At 56.5% G+C, this 16,465-nt stretch overlaps 1 protein-coding gene across 9 annotated transcripts; it reads left to right on the top strand.

Moving 5' to 3' along the window:
* Positions 1–31: 31 nt before the first annotated feature.
* U2AF2 (U2 small nuclear RNA auxiliary factor 2) lies at positions 32–16,044 on the top strand. 9 transcript variants are annotated; one of them, XM_016154198.2, is made up of 12 exons: positions 32–1,035; positions 4,359–4,494; positions 5,143–5,187; positions 5,459–5,562; positions 5,843–5,994; positions 7,156–7,272; positions 7,424–7,562; positions 11,887–11,966; positions 12,041–12,163; positions 12,430–12,516; positions 12,702–12,950; positions 15,305–16,044. In XM_016154198.2, exons 1-12 carry the CDS (start codon positions 987–989, stop codon positions 15,437–15,439), a joined length of 1,416 nt encoding a protein of 471 aa, XP_016009684.1. In that variant the 5' UTR covers positions 32–986; the 3' UTR covers positions 15,440–16,044. The 9 variants fall into 9 exon arrangements, with proteins under 9 accessions (XP_016009684.1, XP_016009682.1, XP_016009686.1 ...); XM_016154196.2 differs by having other exon boundaries at positions 848–1,035; positions 11,863–11,966; XM_016154197.2 differs by having other exon boundaries at positions 911–1,035; positions 12,430–12,528; positions 15,305–16,038.
* Positions 16,045–16,465: the final 421 nt, after the last annotated feature.

Genomic DNA, 16,465 nt, shown 5'->3' with positions numbered 1-16,465 from the left:
TATCCTGCGCAGGCGCATAGAGCTGCGCTGCCAACCTCCGCAGCGGCTGCGCGCACCCTCCACCCGCTGGCTGCTTTGGTCTCGCGCAGCCTTCCTAGGCTTTCCACGAGATCGGCTTTTCTTTTCTTCCACTCTCCCCACCCGGGGAGGCAGGTGCCGGGAGCCGGGACCCCGCCCCTTTTTCGTATCCCTTCCCTTGACCCACCTCGTCTTCATCCGCCCTCCCTTTTCGGTTCCCGGAGCCGGAAGGATCCGAAGCACAGACGGAAAGAGCCGAAGCCGTCTTCGTGAGTGAGGCCTTCCGGAAGCAGTTGCGGAAGGAACCGAAGTTTTGCGCGGGGGGAGGAGTGAGCGAGCGGAATCTCCGGAAAGAGCCGAAGCTGTGATCGAGCATAATCTGTGGCGGGGCCCGAAGGCGAGCGCCGGAAACCTTCGGGAAGTGCCGAAGACCCGGACGGTTAGACTTGTCGGGAATAGCGGATTGTTCGGATAGGACGGGCAGAACAGGACCGGGAATCCTTGCGGAGGGAGCCAAAGACTGGGACGCTTTGACTTGTCGGAAGAAGCCGAACCCTTAGCGGGAGGGTGCGTGGCTGGGTGCCGAGGAAGACGAGGACCTACGGAAACTACCGAAGGTTGAGCTGATTTCCGAAAAGTGACGACAACCTGGGAACCCAGGAGAACCCTCACTTCGGGTGTTTCGGAGGCATCCGACGCTGCCGCGCCCGGCTCTTTTCTCTACGGTCCGGATATAGACGACGCGTTTCGGGAACAAGCTTGGGGGGAGGGGTATCTTGCGGGCGGGCGGGGAGAGGGGCGGAGCCGGGGCGGGGCAGGCGGGCCGGGCTTGATTAGTCAGGAGGCAGAGGCGCGCCGGCGACGCCCGGAAGTAGCCGAAGCGAGCGGCGGAAGTAGCCGAAGCGTCCGGAGCGGGAGGGCGGCAAGGCGAGGCGAGAGCTGCACAGGGCCTACGCGGCCGCCTCAGCATGTCGGACTTCGACGAGTTCGAGCGGCAGCTCAATGAGAATAAGCAAGGTGAGGGCGCGGGGGGCGCGGGGCAGCGGGCGGGGCTGCTCCTGGTTTCCCTCCGCGCCCCCCGCCATTTTCCCGTCGCTTCCCCCTCTCCGGGCCGCGCGGCGTCCCCCCCACTAGGCTCGCGCGCCTAGCTCACGTGACCGCCCGGCGTGTCTCCGCGCGCGGGAGGGGTGGGGACAACGGGCGCGGGCCTGTACGCATGCGCGCCGCGCTCAGTTCTGCGCCCCACGTGGTCACGGCGGAGGTGGCGTGGATTGGAGGCATTGCCTGGACTTTACTTTTGCTAGCCTGGGAAGGAGAATATGTATGTAAACATAGTGGATTCGAGGTCCCCCCTTTTCTCCCGCTGCCTCGGCGTTTCCGCTTCCGGCCGGCCCATGGCCTGGTTCTCCACGCCCCCTTTGTTCCAAAATGGCGGTTGGGAGACCCCCCCCCCTCCACGTGGGCGCTGGCAGGTCTGTGTCGTGGGCCGGTCTTCTTCCGCGGCTGCCTTTTGCGCCGTGTCCTGCTGACTTGCCCGCCGTAGGGTCCTCCGGCCCGGCCGCTGGTCTTGAGCCTTGAGCAACAGCGTATGACGCGGGTTGCCTCGTCAAAGGAGCAGCTTGTGCCTTAACGTCTTTCTGCTACTCGTGTACGTTCTGTGTACACGCTCCATGAGGGTTTTGGCATTGGCGATGATCACAAATGTGGGGTATATGTCTCACCTCTTCCCAGTCGTACAAACGCCCCGTCTTGTTCGAACTCAAAATCGAGGCACTTAGAGTCAGTCTCCTAAATCGTCTTAACGTAGAGATGGGGAAGCTGAGGCTCAGAGTAGGGGGACCTGGGCTGCTTGGATGCAGTAGGGGAGGTTGGGCGGCAAGGACCCTCAGGTGATGCCTAGCTAAGCCCGGGGCCCTGCGGGTGCCTATCGGTTTAGGGACTGAGAATACTGGAATTGGGAGTCAGACGTTTAAAAATTTTCTGCCCTATTTAGGTTTGAGAGCGAAGAAATTTAGGTGTATGGAAGTTGGGGGACTTGAGGCTTAAGCTGCCCGTGTTTGAAGAACTGGATGAGGGTTCAGAATTTCCCTTTTGAACGCAGTCTAGAGTTGGGTAAGGGGTGGCTGGATCAGGAGTACAGTGCCTGGGGTAGAAGTTCCATTTACGAAGTGCCCACGGGGTGTCTTGTCTTTGCATTGTGTACTTGTTAAACCCAGGCTTGGGAGTTACTGGTGCCAGCTTCAGATATCTGCTTTGTTGCTTAGCTTGGGCTGCTGTGATACTTGTGTTTGTTTTCATCTATAGATTGGCCAGTATCCTTCTTTTGTCAGGAATTTTGGGAATTAAGGGTGATGGTAACGAAGGTGGTAATTAAACTCTGAATGCCTGCTGTGAGCCAGGCGCTTTGCTAAGGTCTTGGTGTGGTTTTTCTGAGTGGATCCTTGTAACAGCTCCATGAGGCTGAAATGATTTTCTTCTTTTTGCAGAGTAGGAAACAGGCTCAGAAAGCTTAAAAAGGTTTTCTCAGGTCTAGTTAGAAGCAGAGCTGGGGTTAGGTGGGGTAACGTGTGTGAGGTGTGTGGCATGTGGCTTGGCATGCATTAAGTGCCTGATGAGCAGTGCCCTTCCTGTGGAACCTTCCTGCGCCTAGGACACTCTCAGTTGGAGGAGGACTAGAAGTAGGTCTCCAGCTCACTCAGGTGGTATCAATCAGTTGGGAAAGGTGACTTCTGAATTTCATTCTGCTAAGCTCTCGCACACCTAGGGGTAGCCGTGACACTTGTTTTAGAAAAAGAAAACTGAGTTATAAAGGTTTAGTTGTTTTTGTGTGGTTATTGATATGCACTTAGTAAGCAGAAAAGTTGGGGCTGACCCTGAGTTCTGGCTGCTGGACCACCAGGTGGAGCTGGTTGAACCCTACCTTGGGGCTCCTGTAAATGTGTTGCTTGAGTGCTTGGCCCTTTACATGTGTCTCCTGGGTGACACAAGGTGGTGACAGCATTTTGAACAACCAACTTCCGTTTCTGTTCTCATTTGTGCAGGATCTGTGTATGCGGGCGGGGGGGGGGGGGAGGACTCTTGCCTTAGGGGAAAGTGTTACCCCTGTGTCCTCTTGCCTGTGGGGCTTTGTCTCTGAGCCAACCTCCTCCTGACTTGAGCCTCTGCCTATTGCGCTTGTGTCTCCAGGGAATTAATTTTCTGGTTGGTGTCCCAGGCACCCAGCAGGCATCACTGCTTCCTGTGTCTGTCTGACCTGCCTGCTGTCCGTTGCAACAGGAAAGGTTCCCGGGGCTTGTGGCTTGCTATCTCTTGAGCATGGAGCCAGAGGCCCACAGCTGCCGGTTTTAGGAAGCGTCCCATTGCCTGCTGCTGTGTCTTTCCCCTTCTTAGGTGCATGTTTTTCCTGAGTTTCAGTGGTTTTGGAATGGAGATGTATTTATAAAAAGTTCGTGTTTCGTTACATCAGAAAAGTAAAAGGGTGCAGATCAGGCTAGAGTCCACTCTGAGGCTCTCTCCTTATTGCCTCTTGTCCTCAGGAGTGTGGTGACCTTTGTGAGCACGAAATTGGGGCCTGGTGGGTAGTTTAGGAATCAAGGGTGTCTTCGAACCCAGGAAGTAAAGTAGAAAGCAGAGTTCAAGCTCCCCGTGCTCGAGGTTTAGCTTGCACCTCCTCCCGTGGCTGAGAGCCTTCTTGGGAGCACAGGTTTCTGTTTGCCAGAGGGGCAAGCCCAGCCAGTCCGTAGTGTACTGTGTGCTTGGCTTTGAGGCAGGATGGGGTGTCCTGGGGTTCAGGTCTCTGTGGAGCAAAAAGGGGCCTCAGGGTGGGTGTCCTGGTTGGGAAGGGATGGGTGGGGTTTCCCTGCTTCCTGCCTGGGTCCCAATCCTGGGCCTGACAGTGGGACTGTGGGCGCATCTGGTTGATTGAGGAGGTCTTTCCTGAGGGGCCATGGGTCCTTTCAGGAAAACATCATTGGGTCTCTTGGTTCCCCAGCCTCTAGCCCTGCCCCTCTCAGGGACGACCCTGGGGTCAGGCCCCTCAGCCCTCGAGGGGGACCAGGAGCCAGCCTCCTCTGTCTTCTCTGGCTCCCCAGCTCCTCCTGAGCAGCCTCAGGTATCTTGTACCCCGGGGGCATTTTCAGGCCCTGTCCCCTCAGGTAACCAGCTCCCATCCCGTGGTCCCCCAGGGTCCCTGGACTGACTTGTGGACCCAGGCAGCTTGCTTTCCCATCTCCATTGAGTCCCATCCCCTGGGGGTGGCCTCCCCGGGGCTGGGGCAAGGCCACCAGTGTGGGTGGGCTGGGTTACACCCTCCCTGAGCTTACCCCTTCCCCTTCGCCCAGAGCGGGACAAGGAGAACCGGCACCGGAAGCGCAGCCACAGTCGCTCTCGCAGCCGGGACCGGAAGCGCCGGAGCCGGAGCCGCGACCGGCGCAACCGGGACCAGCGCAGCGCCTCCCGGGACAGGCGGCGACGCAGGTACCCCACGCAGTGTGGTAGGCCAGCTGGAAGGGACAAGGGTGGCCCTGTGCAGACCGTGTGCCCCTCCTTGAGGCTGCTCTGTCCGGGGGTGGTGTCTACTTCTTGGCTGTTGCCATTTCAGTTTTTCTTCTTTGTGGGTTCCCGCAGTTTCTAGGGGGCTGTGGGGGAGGCAGCTCTCTATCTGGGAGACCAGCCTGGAGACAGTGTGGATTCTATCCTTTTTTCTAAGGGGCTGCCCTGCCCCCAGTCTCTCTCTGATCAGCCTGGGAGCTATGCTCTGCCTCCCAGAATGGGGAGAGGGAGGCCTGGGGGCAGGGCAGCACCTCACTTGTGTATTTGGGCTCTAGTGCCTCTCCTCTTTTGTTTTCTTTGCCCCCTTAGGTGAGGAAGGGGGTGGGTGGAGGTCCTTTCTTTCTCTCTTCAAACTCTCCCAGTAGATAGTGTCTGGCTCTTTCTCTGTTCTTACTTTCTTTTTTCTGGGTGGGGCCTGGAGGGAATGGCAGGGCTGAGGGGGCCTACTAGGCCCATGTTCCCCTCGGCCCTGCCCCCCAGCCCTGGGCTCAGTGCCCTTGGGGGGGGTGTGGCATGTGGGGAAGATAAGGGTCCCCAGTCACCCCTCCCCACGCCTCTCCCTCCTGCCCCCAGCAAACCTTTGACCAGAGGCGCTAAAGAGGAGCACGGTGGACTGATGTGAGCTGCTCTTCCTGCCCCCACCCTGACACCCACCCCGCCTCTCCTACCCTGGCACCCCTGTCCTTCCCTTCCTAACCTGGCCCAACCACCTGCCTTCAAGCCAGCCTCCTGCCCCCGACTCCCCAGGCCTGGGCGCGGCTGACCCAGACCCTCTCCCTCTGGAGAGAGTGGGCTACTGCTGGGAACCAGGGGGACCCAGGGGTCTCACAGGCCCGCTAAGGGCCGGACTGAGGTGGCCCTGCCCGCTCTCCCCTCCACCCTCCCCCAGTCGCTCCCCCCGCCATGAGAAGAAGAAGAAGGTCCGCAAGTACTGGGACGTGCCACCGCCTGGCTTCGAACACATCACCCCTATGCAGTATAAGGCCATGCAGGGTAGGTGCTGTGGGCTAGCAGGCCGACCCCCAGTCTGGGCTGGAGTTTGCACCCTGGGCTTTCCTGTCTTTGCCCTTTCGAAGGCCTTATGGTGGAGTGGGGAATGAGGGCTCCCCACAGGGCCACAATCAGGGGACCTGATTTCTCAGAGGCAGTAGGTTTATTGGGGGCCACTTTCTCCTGGAGGCTGAGAACAGGGGCCTTTGGGTATGGGGGTGGTCCCGGAGCGTGGGTCCAGGGGTGCTCTGATGCCGCTTGATTTTTTCTTTCCCTCTTGAAGCTGCGGGTCAGATTCCAGCCACTGCCCTCCTGCCCACCATGACTCCGGATGGTCTGGCTGTGACCCCGACGCCAGTGCCCGTGGTCGGGAGCCAGATGACCAGACAGGCCCGGCGTCTCTATGTGGGCAACATCCCCTTTGGCATCACTGAGGTACTGCCCTTACCGCCCTCCTTCACCCCCCCACCTTCCCTTCCCTTCATTCCCTCCCTCCCCAACCTGCACGGGTCAGACTCTGCTCCTGCAAGACCCCCCGGCCCCCTCCCAGACGGACGATGGAGTTGAGCCAGCCAGGGGCCGGGCTGGGGGTGGCCCTCCCTCCCTCCTCTATCCTCTCCCATTTCCTCTCCCCCAATCTCCTCCAGCAACCCAGGGATGAAAGCACTCACATAACTTAACTCTGAATCCGAATCCGTGTGGAGAAAGACAGAGAGGGAGACTCGGACACACACACAGACGCACGTCCCTCAGTTTCTGACACGCCTCTTATTCTTTGCCCTGCCCCCACCCTCTCCCCACAGCCCTCCCTTGGCCGCTGCTCTTTTATTTTTGATGGCCCTGACCTCCCCACCTTCCCCATGCTCCTCTCCCCTCCCATCCCCACCCTTCCCGTGGCACCCCTGAGAATCCCGAGATCAAAGAGTTGTTTCCATTTCTCTTTAAAGTGAAATATTGTGGGGCTGAGATCCCTCGTAGCAACAAAAAGTTTGCTACCGTCGGCGAAGGCAAGTAAGGTCCATTCTGACTTTCTCAACCTGCACTTTGCTACATTTGATGAACCAGCCCCCAACTCCAGGGCCAGATCCCTCCACATCACTCTTCTCTCCTCCCCTCCTGCCCGCCCCCCTCCCCTGCCCCTGCTCTCCCTTCTCTCCCCGATCTGTCCCTCTTCTCTCCTGTCTCTTTCTCTCTGATTCTGGGTCTCTGTCTGTCTTGCTGCTGCTTTTTTATTTTTCTACTGTGTTCCTCTTTGCTTTCATGGGATGTTTTTTTCTCTTGTGTGTATTGTCTCCTTATTCTGTTTCGTGTTTTTCTTCTTTTCCTGTGCTTTCCCATATTTTTCCACACCTCCCATCTGTCCCCTGGTCTTCTCTCCTGTGGCCTCCTCTGTTTTCTCTCATGACCCTCCTGTGTTTGTCCCTGCTGTTGATCTCTGTGCCCCCACCCGAATTCCACTGTCCCCTCCCCTCCCACCTTCTCCCTTCCTATCCCTCTCCCCTTACACCCAAACCCTCTGTGTCTCCCTCTCTCACCCTTCCCCTCCTCTCTCCACCTCCCTTCCCCGCCCCTCCCTCTCTCTTGTTCCCTCTGCAGGAGGCCATGATGGACTTCTTCAATGCTCAGATGCGCCTGGGGGGGCTGACTCAGGCCCCTGGCAACCCTGTCCTGGCCGTGCAGATTAACCAGGACAAGAACTTTGCCTTCCTGGAGGTAAGCTGGCACCACTGTTGGCCCGTGCACTCTGGCTTTGCAGCAGCACATTTGATTTGCCCTGGGACCTTTACCATCCCCAGCACCCCTGGTGCTGGGCTGGACTGGCCATGTCCCCCTGCCTCTCAGTACCCCATTCTCTCTCCTTCAGTTCCGCTCAGTGGACGAGACCACCCAGGCCATGGCCTTTGATGGCATCATCTTCCAGGGCCAGTCACTGAAGATCCGCAGGCCCCATGACTACCAGCCCCTGCCCGGCATGTCAGAGAATCCTTCTGTGTATGTGCCTGGTGAGTAGGGGTCCCGCCCACCCTTCCCCTCCAGCCCAGCTGCCTTGGGAGCATTGCAAGTATTTAGGAATAGACATGTGTTCTCATCTGATCCCCCAAACCTTTGGTAGCTGGTTGTCTATCTGCTTGGCAGAACTGGCACCTGGGCCTGAGGAGGGTGACCTGTGGTCTGTTGGAGACACACAGCTTGTTGGTGGCAGGGCTAGGGCCGGAGTGCAGGTGTTGTGGGAAGTGGGGGCAGTGTGTGCTGGCTCAGTAGCTGGTCACCACGTTGCTGAGCAGGGACTTGCACCTGGCACGCACAGTGGCCGACACTCTGACATCAGCTTTTGAGAAAGGGTTTTTTTTGTGAGGTCCCCCAGCAAGGAGGCAGAGGCAAGGCTCAAGCCTGTCCTGATGACGGGCTAGGGGCAGGGTTGGTGGGGCAGGCGGGCGGGGGCTCCAGTGGCAGGTGCATGGACTACGGGGCCTTCCATTCTGAGCGGATCCTGGTTGTCCAGTGTCTGTCAAACTCCAGTTTTGGTTCCAGGTGTCACCTAAAGTCAGAGTTTTGTTAAGTGCGTGATGTTGTAGTGTGGCTTATGTCATGTCTAGTTTTTTTTTTTTTTTTGTACTGGAGAACACCTCAGTGTCTTGTTAGAAGGACAAGAAAGCCTGTTTGAGTTGGTTCTCGGTTGCAGTGGGGCCAGCACCTGGGTATTCCTGCGGACTCTGTGCGCTGGCCCTGCCTCACTGCGTGTTCCCTGCCTGCCATCCGTGCTGGGGCTCAGGGCGATCTGGGGATGGGGGATGGGTGGGGGTGGTTTGCTTCTGTCTCCAGGGGTCCAGAGGGCAGACGGTTGGGTTTTGCTGGCCCTAAGGTCCCTGTGGAAATGAGACTAATCTGTGGTCCTGGTGTCAGAGTTGCAGAGGACACTTTAGCAGGTGGGCGTGGCTGTGTCGTGTGTACCTTAAAATTGGGGAGTGATGTTTGGGCATTGTACAATATGCATGAGTCATGGTGACCTTTCAGAGGGCTTGCTGGGTGGGGGTGCTCATTAGGACTTGGGCCTGGGAGAGGTGTTATTAGGGTGTAGGAAGCGCTGTGGCATTGGAGGAGCCAGTGTGCTGTGACTGAGCTGGCGGCTGGGTTCAGGCCCTGGAGATGCTATGGAGGAGGTGGTGGTGATGAGGGTGCTGATGTGCTCAGTGGGGATAATCAGGCTCTCAAGTTTGGAGAGTGGGGGTTTCTGCGCGCTGAGACTTTGCACCAAAGGACACCTTTTAGAAGTTCAGTCAGCTCTTCACTTTGCAGAGCAGCAGGGATGTGGCGTCCCAGAGGGGGCCCAGGACCTGGATGCTGGCTCATCTCCTGCGTTCTAATTCTTCAGAAAATGGGTAGGGCTTACTGGTGCTCTAAGCGTACGGCTGGTGTGTTTTGATGTGTGCATATGTCTGGAGGGCCGGCTCACATGTCTAGGTACAGATTGTCTTTCTGTGTCCTCCAGTAAGTCCAGCCTATTTCGGTCACATTTCATTATGTGAGGAGCCCCCCACTGCTCCCGTGTTGGGCACTGTCCTAAGTGTGCTCTCCAGGTCATCTGCTGACTTCTGTGACAGTCCTGTAGTGTAAGAGTTGGCGAGAGACAATTAGGACCCAGTGTGGTCCCTCCTGCTTTTCAAATGCTGGCCTACAGTTGTGTGCACTTGTGTGCTATTCAGATTGCTCTCGTGCTGCAGTAGTGACATACCCCCATGGCGCATAAACTGGTGGAGGCTGTGACCCCATCGTGGAGGAGAAAAGCCAGTCTGGGTGCGTGCTGACTTGTTCAGGGGTGGGACTTGGGATCTGCTCCCCCGGTCTTCTTTCTCTTGGGCAGACCAACCAAGATGTAGTTATGGAGATAGTTGCTTAAGATTACGTTCCTTTTGTCACAGGTTGTTTTCTGCGTGTGGCTATCACTGTGATTAAGCAGTAGAAGGGTCACCCACTGACCTCTTTAGGAGGTTGGGTGTCTATGTCACAGATCTCTTTCATCCTGGGGGTGGCAGGAAGCAGGATTCTGCCTGTAGGTTGAGCATCTTCAAGTCCTATTTCTTTCTGTAATAAAGCTAATATTTTGATTTTTTTTCCCATAAAAAATCAACTGTGAAAGTAGGGAGAAAGTATTTGACAAAATCTATGGCAGGTAGTCTTTTTTTGGGAAAGACTAGGAGTCTGGCAGGCAGATTCCTCACCTGGGCCAGGAGAGTATGGACCTGAACCTGAACGCATGGTGGGACAGTGGCAACTTAAGTCTGTCCCCACTGCGGTCTGGCCTGACTGCCTAGCGCTAGTGTGGAGCCCTGTGTGGAGTCTGTAAGATAAGGGCCCGGAGAGCTGGCACTGTCTCCAGAGGTAGGAAGGCACAGCGACCAAGAGCGGCTCAGCGTGGCTCAGAACGCCTGCCAGTGCCAGGATTGCCCCCAGCTTGATGAGTCAGTTGGGGCTCAGGAGGCACCTGCCTATGGGCTGCACTCACCCTCTTGGCAGGGTTTGGCCATGCCAGGCTTAGTGGTGAGTGCTGGGGTCTAGTAGTGCATGAGGCGTTACGGTCCTGCTGAAGAATAGGTGGCATTGCAGGCACAAGAAAAGATTGATGAGTTTTGGGGGGTCCAGCGTGGCCTTCAGAGGGCAGGTGGGAGAAAACAGACATATGAAGCAGTGGGGAGCCATAGCTGGTCTGTTTGAGGGCTTGTCTGTGTGTCAGCTGTGTCAGCGTCTTGAGTTTGGGCACTGAGATCAACCTGGGTTCCCAGTTGGCATCGTTCTCTTCTGGCTGTGAGATCTTACAAGATCATCTTTTTTCCTGCTTCTGGACTGAGTGTCCACGAAGGCCCTGTGGTGATTGCAGCACTGACTGTGCTCCTAGGGCCGGTCTGCGGAGCCCACCCTCAGGCCTGTGTGACATACACACTTTGGGTGAACTGTTATCATCCCCATGCCCTCAGGTTGGTGCCAGTGTTCTCCCCACGAGGGGCATAGAGAGCCTCACTTGGTGCTTGCCCCAGACCTGAACATAGGGTGCTTGACTCTGGGTGGTCCTCAGGGCTGCTGCTTCCTTGCGGTGTGTGGCACTGTGTGGGCAACAGCCTGGGCCCAAAAGCGGGATTCACCCAGCCCTTCTCACCTGCCTAGGTGATGGGACCACCGTCTGTGTTCTCGTTTGCTGTTGGGCAGGTGATGGCCTTTAGCACAAAGCCCTTAGTTTGCTGTGTAGTTGGGTGAGTGGACCCGGGAAGGCCCTTCTTTCTGCCTCTGTGATCTCATGCTAACACTGCCTCTCGGTGCCTCAGTTTACCCCTGCTGTGCTGTAGGCTGGGTTTTGGAGAACACTGAGGTCATGGATTGGGTGAGTTTGACCTGGGTACCCGGCCTGTGGGGACTGCTCAGTTCAAGGATCCTGTTCCCAGATGCTTCTGCTCCACCTTGGGAAGGCAGGTCTCATGGTTCGAGGAGCTAAGCTCTGGTGGTCTTGGCATTGGGTTGGTCCTGCGCTTCTCCAGGGAGATAGGAACATGGGCCTGGGGGGTCTGGGTGGGTGGTGGGAGGGGAGCATACTCTTAGGGGCGCGGTGGCTCATTCTCCACCTGTGTCGCCTTTCCAAGGTCAGGAGGAAAGTGGGTCTGGCCTTGGGTCTCTGGGAATGGCATGCCTGTGTGCAAAGAAGTCTGCGGGGCTGGGGCGGACCTGTTTGGCAGGCACGTGTCTGAGCCCAGAATGAGAGCAGGGTTGTGGCTGGACACACAGTGGTTGTTAAACCCACTTAGCTAAACACACTCAGCTGTGTGACCCTACGGTGTCAGCCTCACTGGGTGCTGGGCATGTCCCAGCCCTCAGGGACATAGCAGAGCCCTTTGAAAGACATCATCCATGCCTGAGTCCGAGAGTGGCTGGGTTTTGTGTGGCTGTGCCAAGCATAGGGAGGACGGGCCAAGAGCCTCTCCTCCCTAGGGACCTGATGTAAGCCCTGGTGACCAGGAAAGGGCTCTGAGTTGAGGCCTGGAGTATGTGTGCTCTTGAGATCCCTCACCAATAGCGTTAGGTTACCTTTCCGCAGGTGGCAGGTTTGGGTGTGAACTTGGATCCTTGTGGTCCCAGGGTGGGACTGTTGCTGCTTTGCCATATTGGCGTCTGTCACAGTTGTTTTGAGGAACTGTGGCAGCTGGGCAGGTTTGGGAGACATGTTGTTTTCTCTGCCAGCCGTCACCGGGCCGGGAGGAAGGCAGGCCTCCCTGCAGACCCCCAGGGTTCCGGTGACGGTTTGGCTGGGCACCAAAGTCCGTTCCTTCCTCCTTCCTTCAGGAGTTGTGTCCACTGTGGTCCCAGACTCCGCCCACAAGCTGTTCATTGGGGGCCTTCCCAACTACCTGAATGATGACCAGGTAGGTCTCCCACTACCCACCCCACCTCACCTTTGCCCAAACCAATCCTAGTGGCGTCATGATCTCCTTGGCAGGTGAAAGAGCTGCTGACATCATTTGGGCCTCTCAAGGCCTTCAACCTGGTTAAAGACAGTGCAACTGGGCTCTCCAAGGGCTATGCCTTCTGTGAGTACGTGGACATCAATGTCACGGATCAGGTGAGCCCCAGGCCCATGATGCAGTTGTGTCTGCCCTTGTCTTTACCCTGCTCTGTCCACCCGGAGGTCTCCCCTTGGGGTTGGGGGGAGGTGGCCAGCAGTGGCAGGGCCTGCCTGGGGCTTCCCAAGCTCTTGGCCCTTTGCCTTCCCCTCTCTCCCCTCCAGTGCCAAGCTCTGGGATATTAGGGCTCAGGGGTGGCGTCGGGCTCCTGGTCCCTGACCCACACCTCTTCCCTGCATTCCCCCATCGTCCCTCCAATGCGCAGGCTATTGCGGGGCTGAACGGGATGCAGCTGGGTGATAAGAAACTGCTGGTACAGAGGGCGAGTGTGGGAGCCAAGAATGCCACGCTGGTGAGCCCCCCGGCACGTCATCTTCCATTGGCTAGGGGGATGTGGGGTGGGGCGGGTGGGGTGGGTGGGGCGGGGCCTCCTCAGCTCTGCCCTTGGCTTTCCTGAGCCTGAAGGGCAGGGCAGTTTTCCTGGGATGGCGTCTGAGGGAGGCGGCCCTGTGACTCCCCTGCCTGCTCGCCCCACAGAGCACCATCAACCAGACCCCTGTGACCCTGCAAGTGCCCGGCTTGATGAGCTCCCAGGTGCAGATGGGTGGCCACCCGACCGAGGTCCTGTGTCTCATGAATATGGTGCTGCCTGAGGAGCTGCTGGACGATGAGGAGTATGAGGAGATTGTGGAGGACGTGCGTGATGAGTGCAGCAAGTATGGGCTGGTCAAGTCCATTGAGATCCCCCGGCCCGTGGATGGTGTCGAGGTGCCCGGCTGTGGAAAGGTGTGTGCTTGTGCACCCCCTGGCACCACATTTTTTTCTCTCCATCGTTCCCCCACCTTTCTGGCTCCCTGGGACCCAGGGCTGCAGCAAGGCAGTGAGGGTGCAGGGCTGCTGTGGGCAAGGACTTGGGCTTTGTACCGAAGTAGCTTTGGTTCATAGCTTGGCTGTTTTGTGACTTTGTGCATGTGGTTTGGCCTTTTGTGTGGCCTTGGGGGAAGTGCTAACAAGAGTCATGCCGGGCACAAACCCACTGGTGTTCTGAAGCCAGGTACCCTGCTGGCTCACCTGTGTTATCCTGAACTCATTGTAGTTCTTGAGCCCCATCCTTGGAGGACATGGCCGCAGGGTCAGGTTTCAGAATCTGCAGCCTGATTTTCCAGCCCACTTGAGTCCTGTCACTTTTGGCACTGTGCCTTTGCCTTCCACTTACCCAGGGAGTCGGTGGGGTTTGCTTTCTGTCCTCAAGCTGTGGGTGGGTGGGGGGGTTGGTGCGGGCTTTGCTGTTACTGTACTGACCTGTAGTAGGGAAGGAAGTGGGCCCTGGACGCTGATTCCAGATAGGAATGTCAAGAGGTGGCATTAAACAGGCCTGAATGACACCCAGTTGTCAGGGTCCTGGGAGGCGGTGCAGAGCCCCTGGGGCAGTAGTGTGAGGATGGGAGCTGGGGCCCGAAGTGGATCTATGGGAGAATGGGGTGGGGTTCTGGATTCGAGCCAGGTTAGCCTGTTGACTTGGCAATGGATTATGGTTTAGGGAGTGCGGGAGAGGAGGGAGGAGTCAAGTACGAGGCTCAGCCTTCTGGCTTTGGTGTCTGGGCAAGAACACAGGTGAGAAGCCAGGGGGTTGTGTAGTTTTGGGGGAGGGGGATGACAGACAGTGTTATGGGGCTGGCTTTGAGGCCCTGTGACATGCCAGTAGAGATGCAAAGGAAGTGGTAAGCTGGATAGAGCTGCATCTCCACCGTGAGGTCTGATATGAACGTGGACAGTCCCTTGCTATCTCCTCAGTGGTGTGGTGGCCAGCCATCCCTGATGTGTCTGTCACTTTCTTTCAATGTTGTCAGCCAGCACTAGAACAGAGCCTGGAACTAGCCTGTGTTAGAGCTGAGTGAATATTTGTGGGAGGAGCAAACGGAAAGATCCAGCCTGGTCTTTGGAATTAGTCTACCTGCTTTGTTCTTAAACTCTATTCTCAAATTTTTTCACACATGTAAAGAAACCACTGTAGTGGCGGGGCTGTGTTATGGTATGCCGCCTAAGTCATGTACAGCACATATAGTGGCTTTGCAGTGCCCAGCTCCAAGTTACCGACATCTTGTTCTTAGGTTGTGTTCAGCTTCCCACCCACCCCACTCCCTTTATCTGCTGATATAGTTTAAAGCATATATTGTATTTTATCTGTGACACATAGAATTTTTTTTTCTGGTATTTTGGGCCTGGTAACTCTTGCTTTGGCATCTGTTCTGTGCATTGTTATGTGCTTAGCTCCATCCCCAGCCTCTACCCACTAGATGCCAGTAGCACCTCCTGCCTCCCCAACAACCAAAAACATACCCAGGTATTGCCACATGTTCCCTGGGGACACATTCATCTTGGTTGGAAACTGCTTCAAATTGTAATGGAATTGCAGTATCACTACCACATTAATAAAAGTATCCTCAGTACCTAGCCAGTTCATGTTCAGGTTTCCCTTATTGTCCTAAAAATGTTTTTTCTAGTTGGTTTGTTTAAGGATCCAGATAAGGAATCATGCAGTTCGGTTTAAAACTTTTTTATAACTTGTTAATTCTACAATTCTCTGCCACTGTTTTTTTTTTTTTTTTTTTTTTTTTTTTTTTTTTTTTTTTGGCAAGCCATTATATTTGTTTAATAGGAGTGTTTGTCTTATAGAATTCCTCCATGTTCTGAATTAGTGGTTCATGTGAGACAGACGTCTAAGTAGTTCAAGGTTCAACTTTTTTGTGTGTGTCAGCCTGAGTTTGAATCCTAATTTTTGAGCTTCTCTTAATTTATCTGGAGAGAACATCACCCTTAGGATTGGTAGCTCGGGACCCACCTGGTGCAGAGGAGACAACACAGTGGTATCTTCCTCAGGAAGCTTGCCTCTGTCCACTTGGGTCTTGAGTTGAGCTTGCATTTGCTTTCTCACCCTCCAGGGCTCTGTGTGCCTCTGCTTTGTGTTCTCTTGTTCTTTGATCCTGGGGTTCTAGAGGATGTTTGGGGAAATGTCCCCAAACTTCTTTCCCTCCCTCTCCAGGAGTTCCTAGCTTGGGTGGATGCTGGTGGTTGCTGTGAGTTAGCTCCTTGGGGGTGAAGAGGCCACCTGGTCTTCACAATCTGCCTCTTGTTCACAGATCTTCGTGGAGTTCACCTCTGTGTTTGACTGCCAGAAAGCCATGCAGGGCCTGACGGGTCGCAAGTTCGCCAACAGAGTGGTTGTCACAAAATACTGTGACCCCGACTCTTACCACCGCAGGGACTTCTGGTAGAGGCTGTGGGGGAGGGTGGGGCTGGGCTGGCGTGGGGCTTCTGCCCTGCCACCCCCCCCCCCTTTTTCCCCCTCTGAAGACATGGGCAGAGGAGTGACAGCCGAGTGACAGCCGGCAGCAACTGGAATGGCAGCAATTTAAGGGTGGGGGTGGGGGGTTGGGGCAGGGAGGGGACTGGGGAAGTGCGCACATAGGCCCACACAGACACACGCACCCACAGACACAGGAAGGGGTCGGGATGGGGAGGGGTGCACAGCAAGGTGGGGTAGGACCCCCACAGCCCCTCCCCAAAACAGTCTCTCCTCCCTTATTCCTCCTTTCTCCTCCCCTTCCCCACTGTAGAAACATAGTGTGTTTATATTTTATGGCCAAACTATTTTGAATTTTGTTGTCCGGCCCGGTGCCCTGCCCTGTCTCCCTTTCCAGGACCATAGCCCCGTCCTCTTAGCTCTGGTCCTCTCCCTGGTTTCTTACATAGCTGATTCTCTTTAGCCTCCCCTGACCTGTCCCCAGCCCCGTGTCCCTTGTCCCTCTCCTACTCTGTGGCAGTTTCATATTTGCTAAAACGAATTTGCTCATTAAACATTTTGTTGTATTTTACTTTATGGAGCTGCTCTGTGTCTGGTGTGTGTAACCCGGGTGTGTTCCCTTGGCTCGAGGCCTAGCCTTTGCTCCATCCAGGAGGCCCGGCTGTGCCCAATCTCTGGCCTTTGGCATTGCCGCCCTGCTGCCCTTGGCTTGCCCAGGGGGCTCCTCCTAGCTGCGCGTCGCCGCCTCAGGCTGGGCGTGGACCCGGGGAAGGGGATACGACGGCCCCCACGTGGACTCCTGCGCCCGCACCGGGGATGTGGCGGCGGCGGCGGCGGCGGTGGCGGTGGCGGTTTTGGGGGCGGGCTGGGAACAACTCTGGGTTCTCCCTGGGCCTTTGCGACGGCGAGCGGAAGTAAGGGAAAGCGGCTAACGATCCGGAAGTGACGCCAGCCTGTGGGCGGGCCGCGGAACTGTGCCGCGCGGACTCCGCAATCA

The sequence above is a fragment of the Rousettus aegyptiacus genome, unplaced genomic scaffold (genome assembly GCF_014176215.1).
Source record: "Rousettus aegyptiacus isolate mRouAeg1 unplaced genomic scaffold, mRouAeg1.p scaffold_m13_p_14, whole genome shotgun sequence".
Lineage (NCBI taxonomy): Eukaryota > Metazoa > Chordata > Mammalia > Chiroptera > Pteropodidae > Rousettus > Rousettus aegyptiacus.
The sequence above is the reverse complement of the archived record's forward strand: the minus strand, read 5'-3'. Positions and strand labels throughout refer to the sequence as shown.